Source organism: Lipotes vexillifer, unplaced genomic scaffold (genome assembly GCF_000442215.2).
Source record: "Lipotes vexillifer unplaced genomic scaffold, Lipotes_vexillifer_v1.1 scaffold862, whole genome shotgun sequence".
NCBI lineage: Eukaryota > Metazoa > Chordata > Mammalia > Artiodactyla > Lipotidae > Lipotes > Lipotes vexillifer.
The window spans coordinates 689,620-695,963 of NW_006786873.1; the positions used below are offsets into that span (position 1 = coordinate 689,620).

General features: G+C 56.8%; 1 protein-coding gene across 2 annotated transcripts in view; it reads right to left on the reverse strand.

The window, feature by feature from the left end:
- Positions 1-128: 128 nt before the first annotated feature.
- Positions 129-6,344, reverse strand: part of PRRC2A (proline rich coiled-coil 2A) — a 15,558-nt gene continuing 9,342 nt past the window's right edge. For both annotated transcript variants that reach the window (XM_007459574.1, XM_007459575.1), the window contains exons 16-31: positions 5,024-6,344; positions 4,249-4,520; positions 3,920-4,050; positions 3,551-3,680; positions 3,359-3,444; positions 2,930-3,163; positions 2,643-2,783; positions 2,464-2,535; positions 2,178-2,345; positions 1,905-1,987; positions 1,511-1,721; positions 1,318-1,413; positions 969-1,181; positions 761-855; positions 560-650; positions 129-440 (exon numbers count right to left, since the gene is read on the reverse strand). The exon at positions 5,024-6,344 is cut by the window's right edge and continues 524 nt beyond it. In XM_007459574.1, coding sequence (XP_007459636.1) covers positions 300-440; positions 560-650; positions 761-855; positions 969-1,181; positions 1,318-1,413; positions 1,511-1,721; positions 1,905-1,987; positions 2,178-2,345; positions 2,464-2,535; positions 2,643-2,783; positions 2,930-3,163; positions 3,359-3,444; positions 3,551-3,680; positions 3,920-4,050; positions 4,249-4,520; positions 5,024-6,344 — 3,485 coding nt within the window. In that variant the 3' untranslated portion in view covers positions 129-299. The remainder of the gene's footprint in view (positions 441-559; positions 651-760; positions 856-968; positions 1,182-1,317; positions 1,414-1,510; positions 1,722-1,904; positions 1,988-2,177; positions 2,346-2,463; positions 2,536-2,642; positions 2,784-2,929; positions 3,164-3,358; positions 3,445-3,550; positions 3,681-3,919; positions 4,051-4,248; positions 4,521-5,023) is intronic.

The following is a 6,344-nucleotide window of genomic DNA, read 5'->3' on the forward strand; positions in this document are numbered from 1 at the left end:
CATCACTGAGGTAGATGGCAAATGGTTCCCTGACTGAAACCACTCTACAGGTCACTTGGCACTGAACTATGACACAGGAGATTGCAAACAACTGACCCATCCCCAAAATCATTTGGAAATATTTTTTTAATCCTTTTATTATTATTTTTTAACAAACGGCCCCAGGGATAGGGGACCAGGGGAGGGGGGAGGAGGGGAAGCGAGGCCCCAGCGCCGCAACCCCTCCCCACCCGCCCCTTTCCCCCTTATATATTTATAATTATATACAAGCCCCGGGGGGGTGGGCAAAGGGCACTCCCTCAGCGGGGTGGGGGCAATCCAGGCTCCTTGTCCCCTCGGGGCCCAGGTTCCTCTGCCCTTCGGGACGGCCCTTCTCGAGAAGGTGCCCCTGTCCGCTCCCAAGGCTTCGGCGTCCAGCACAGGGCATCTGGTGGGGAGGCCTGGGGGACAGGTACACGTGGAAGAGTTAAGTCAAACAGGGAGGTCAGGGATGAAAGGACAGGAACTCAGGTGGTGACTTTTAAATTAAGACTTGAGACCACAGGGGTTTCTCCTTCACCTGCTGGTAGAGGTCGATGCGCTGGGTGCGGAAGACTCCACTGTAGGTGGAAGGTGGGGCCTTGAGACGGGAGTTGAGGCCAGAGAAAGACCTTAAGGAGAAATAGCATTTGAGGTAACCTTAAGACCTGCCCCTGGTCCCCAAAGAAAGTCAGTCCTTGGGGATGGATAGGCATTCTGCATCCCCATTCCCTTCTCTTGCCTTCCAACTGGAGGAGTACGTGATGACCCAGGTCCCCCAAGGTTGCTGTTCAGTTTTCGATAATCATGGAACGGCTTTAGTTCTACTGGGTGCAGCTGAAGGACAAAAAATTCATGAGCAGCCTGCCTCTCAACCCCTTTATCTCGAGATGCTAAATCCTCACCCCTAACTCTTGGGGTTCCCTAGCACTTCAGTTCCTGTACCTTACCTCTGCTCGCCCCAAGCTAGGGCCGAAGGGCCTGGCAGGTGAAGGCAGCACCCGAGTAGCAGGAGCAGGTGGGGGCCGCACAGCCAGGCTGGGGGGCTGCAGAGCAGGGCCCACAGGTAACAGAGAAAGGGGGGGTGGGGCAGGAGGCGGCGCTGGTGGCAGGGAGCCGAAGTTCACCACAGGCAGCTGAGAGTCCACCATGGGTAGAAGCACCTGTGACGAGAAACATGGGAGTGTGCGTTGGGGCAGGGAGGAGTGTCAGAAAACCAGGGCAAGAGTCCAAACGGGTAACAAAAACTAGAAGTTGGAGGAGAGCAGAGCAAAGGGGAACTGGGAAGATAGAAGGTACCTGCTGGGCAGGGGCCCCTGAGGGGAGGAAGCCACTTTGGCCACCAGGTTGCAGAGGAGAATAAAAATCTGAAGAGGATGGCAGATCCTGTCGCACCTGTTGGGGAACAGGGAGGAATAAGTCAACTCCCCCAAAAGCATTCTTCACCCCACCCCTAACTCCCTAAGCCCAGCACACCCCCACCTCTTCTTACCTGAAGCAAGGGTGGGTCTGGCAAAGGGCTGGGGCAGAAAGCTGGAGAGAAGAGGAAGGAAGGTGGAGGGTAGAGAACTCCTCCAGCTGGCAACTTCCCCAGCTCTGTTGCTTGCAGTGGGGAGAAATCCAGAAATTGGCCCTTGACAGCTACCCCAGAGAGCAGTGCCGAGGGTGGGGCTGGGCCTGGGGGTAGGTACAGGGGCTGTGATCTGAAAAGAAATTGGGGCAAGGGAGAGGAAAGGCATCAGGAAGTCAGAGTCATTTACTCCTTTAGTCTGAGCAGTACTGTTAAGTCCACTAGCCGCCAGGTACCCTAGAAATGTATTCCCCTTCCTTCTTCCCCTGAAACACAGTTCCATTTCCTTCTGAGATCCGCAGAGATCTAGTCTTACCTGTAAGGGTGCAATGAGGGTGTCCCAGGGCGGAAACCTCCATTGTTGGGATGTAGCTGAGAGTCTATGGCTCCCCCTGAAACCTGCAGGAGAGCAAGTATGGAATAGCTCCAGTTTTCCTGGTCAAGAAAAGCTCACTCACCCCACCCACTACAGCAAAAGCAGGGAGAAAAATGAAATGACAAAAAAAAAAAGTGTTAAAAACTACAAATTGGAAAGGTTTGATATTAAGAGACTACAGAAATAGGTCTTGAGATAGGAAGTAGGACCTACCTGAGAACTGGGAGGCCCAGGGCTGCCATAGAAGACCTCAGGGTACAAGCGTTGGCCCGAGGAGCTGGTCTCTGGGCCACAGTGCCCAGAACCCAGGTTCTTGGATTGTGGCTCAGCTGAGGCAGAAGCACTGGGGAGCAGCTCCCAGTCTCGGGCTATGGGAATGGCCTGGGAAGGAGAAGCCTTGTCAAGGGGGCTATCTGGGCAACCTGGATGCCCAAGTCACTCCCAGACGCCTTCTCCAGAAGTCTAAGGTCTTTCCCCAAAACCTCACTCCCCCACTTACCTCAGTGACTGATACCGTTAGCTCCTTCTCTGCTTTTAAACTGTCTCCCACCACTAGGCACAAGTCCGAGTCCTGTGATCATGAGGCAGGAGAGATTGTCCCATGATTCAGACGTATGTCCTCCACATCCCATTTCTAGTCCACCCAACCCAAGACACCCAGATCTAGCCTACACAGACCTTGTCACTGGTACCAAACTGGACTGGAGGACCAGGTCGATGGGATGGCCGGAGGGAGCCAGACTCTGGGCCTCGGTCTGTACGCTGCAATCGTTCTGTGCCAATGGGCCCAGGGGGCAGAGGCTGCTCCCGGGGCAGCTCCTGGGTAGGGCAACACAGTGAAGTAAGGTTGGGGAAAGAAAAAGGAAGCCCCAATCAGCACACACAGGCAGAGGAAAGGGGAGGCAAAGGTAAGGCCAAAGTCCAAGTCCCAGAAACATTCTTCTGATGCTTTCTTGGTCGTTTACCTTTCTGTCCCCATCGTGGGGGGCAGGTGGCCGTCTCCTAGGAGGTTCAGAGGGTTCAGAGCCAGGTGGACCCTCACCAGGAACAGCATTCAGGGGGGAGGGGCCTCCAGACCGCTTGGGGGGCCCCTCTGCTGCCCCCTTGAGTCCTCCATCAGGGGAACTTCGCTGGCTGCAGGGACCTGATGACACCTGAGAATCCCCACTCAGGTCCACCCCACTGTCAGACTGACTCATCTGAGAGGAGTGGAGAAGGAGTTAGGTCAGATAGAAAGCACCCCAGTACCTGACTGTGGTACACACATAGACAAACTACAGGAAGTAGGCAGCTACGTGATGCAACAGCCCCATACTCATCCCAGCATAGGTGGGGAAGTATGACCAGTGTTCAATAAAATCCCAGCTCAGACACTCCTTCCCACCCTCACTTACCTCCGTGCCAGCCACATCCTCAAAAGGACTCAGGGGTTCCATCCAAGGCTCCATGGAGCCAGGCTGGTAACTCTTCCGGCTAGTGGCTGGGAGGAGCACCAACACAACAGGAGTGAGAGAAGATGGCTCTGCGGCGCGCCTCGCTCTCTAAGCCTCTAACACAGTCCTTTCCTTCTGCTCAGCTTAACTCACCAGTATGTATACGATTCCAGAGGTGAGGGGTCAGGGCCTCTGTTCCTGCATCTCTGGACTCTCCCTGAGGGCCTGGGCCCTCGGCTTTGGGGCTCAAGAATCCAGAGCTATGAGAAGGTGGCAAAGATTCCTAAAGGTGAGAGGCCAGAAGCAAAACATGAATGAGGTGGGAACTGGGGAATGTAAGCACCTGAGACAGAGTGCCCCAGTTGTGGGGAAAAAGGGAGATGTGGGAGATAAACAGCGACTAACGCTGAGAATTTGGGGTGAAAACACAATGACAGAAATAGGAAAAAGAGTGAAGAAAAAATAAGTGAAAACCTTTAAAAGTGAGAGCAGTGAAACATCACCTCAAGCCCCATCCCTCACCTCCTGCAGCAGCTCCGGTTTTCTGGGAGGCCGCTCTCGCCGTTTGGGGGGGAAGGGATTAACCCCGGCAGAGTCCCGGGGAGTCCCGCCCACCCCCCTGACCATCGGCCCTGGCTCCTCCAAGTGGGGGTCTGGGGAAAAGGGGAAATCCGTCAGCACGTCTTGCTCTATCACTGAACCGAGCTTTTCCCTCTGTACTCCACCTCCCAACCCTTCTACCCTCAGTGCAGACACCCAGCATCAGGGCTCCCAGGCCAGATTCCTCCCCCTTCAGCACCTGGCCTTCTCTGGGGATGGAGACATTTGCACCCTCAGCCCCTCCAGCTTACCCGAATTGACGTCATTGTTGTTGGCCCTCTGAGGGTCATACCGGGTTGGGGGCCGAGGGGAGGGGCCTTGGGGGGTTTGGGGAGGCCCAGGCTTGGGCCTTGGGTGGCCCCCTGGTGCAGCTGCACTTCCTTGGCGGCTGCTGAGCTGGGCCAGAGCCTGTTGGATGCCAGCAGGGTTGCTGTGGATAACTTGGTCCAGGCGGAAGACAGCAGAACTGCTGGGGGGTGGGGGAGGCAGAGGGAGCCCTGGGGGACGCTCCTCTGGAGGACGACTGAAGAAAACAAGAGTATCTGTTCCAGTACGCACAGAATTGTTACATCTTCCCTACAAGTCAAATCTCTACCTCTCCACCTTCAACCAGTCCTCTGCGCTAAAATCCAGGCGTTTCTGAGCACTTTCCCCCACCCCCCCCACACCATGCGGCTTATGGGATTCTCGGCTCCCCAGCCAGGGATTGAACCCAGGCTCCAGCAGTGAAAGCTCCGAGTCCTAACCACTGGATGGCCAGGGAATTCCCCATTTCTGAGCACTTCCAAGGAATTCTATTTGTAAAGATCTATGGAGGGGAAAGCAAGGAATATGCGTGTTCCCAACGCTGTCAACTGCTTTCCAGCTACTTTACCTAGACACGGATAACCTACTGCGCCTAAGAGCTTACCCTGCACCCTCGGATCTCACATTCCACAGCACCCAACCACACCTTTCCCCCAGGTTTTCTCCCCTCCCCCAACTTTTTAACCCTAAGAATAAACTTAATCACCTGTCTGTACCCACCTTCGGTTCTTGGGAGAGGGCCAACTCCTCTTGTCCCCTCGCCCTGGGCCGGTCCTCCCTCCAGGACCCCCGCCACCTCCTCCACTGCTGCCGCCACCACTGCCAGACTTGCTGCTTGGGCCTGGGCGCCGGTTCTGCCTTTCCATGCCTGGCCGCTGACTCGAGAAGCTCCGCTTGCTCAAATCTTTGGCTCTCTGGCTCAGCTCTCCACGGGACATGGCTGAAATGCCTGGTCCAGCTCCACCTCCACTGCCTCCAGAAGTCCCCACAGCTTTGGGGGTTAGCAGTGCTGCTGGCGGAGCCTCCTTGTCCCCCCGGCGCTCACTGGCAAAGTCACTGCTCTCTGAGGCAGTCTCCCATTCCTCATTGGCTTGGTCTGAGTTCTGGTTTGACAGATCGGGAGACTTAGCAGCTGCCCGGCGAGGTGGTGGGGGCACTGCTACCGTTGTGAGGGCTTCCTCCAGTCCAGGAGTGGAGACTGGAAGGGCAAGGGAAGAGGACTTGCCCTCAGCCCCCCTAGCAGCGTTCTCCCGTTCCTGTTTCAGTCTCCGGAAACGAGGCGGTTTGTCCTGCTGCTGAGCCCTCCCATGTCTCCTCCTTCTGGGCCGCTCTCCGTCTTCCACACCCATGCCTATGTTGCTGCCTCCACTGCTGCCTCCTCGGGCCATGGGGGACAGGGGCCCTGGGATCAGCTTCTCTTTCAAAGGTTCCTTACTTGGAGGCAAAGGACCTGTTGGAGGCTTCTTTGGAGCCAGAGACTTGGTTGGGGGGCTCCAGCCTGGGCAAATGGGGGGAGGGGGCCGCCCTCCCCCTCGACCCCGGCGTGATGGCACCCCTCTGGGAGTGAAGACTCGTCCACCTCGAGCAGTGGAAAAGCGGGCTGGGGCTGGTGAAGGGGGTGCTCCTGATGGTGGGGGAGCAAGAGGGACCTGCGTAAGTACTCCTTCCTTGGGTGTCGGGGCCTCCTTGTCTGAGGGTGCCAGATCACTCTCATGGGTCTCGCTGCCTGTCTCTGAACCCCGCTGCCGGCGCCGCTTGGGGATTTCTTCGTACTCTGAACCCTCACTCCGTGTCTCGCTGGCAGTGCGGCCTCGGGGAGCAGGAGGATGGTTTGGTCCCCCTGCCCCACCTCCACGCCCATCATCTCCTCGGAATTCCCGGTAACTACGGAACTCTCGGCTTCGGGCTCCCCGCCCCCTTCCCCCATAGGTGCCCCGAAAACCCCTCCCTCTGGCAAAATACTCCCCTCGGCCCCGACCCCGGCAAGAGGTAGGACCCACTCTCTCATAGGAATAGTCCCTCCGAAGCCTTGGGGCAGGGG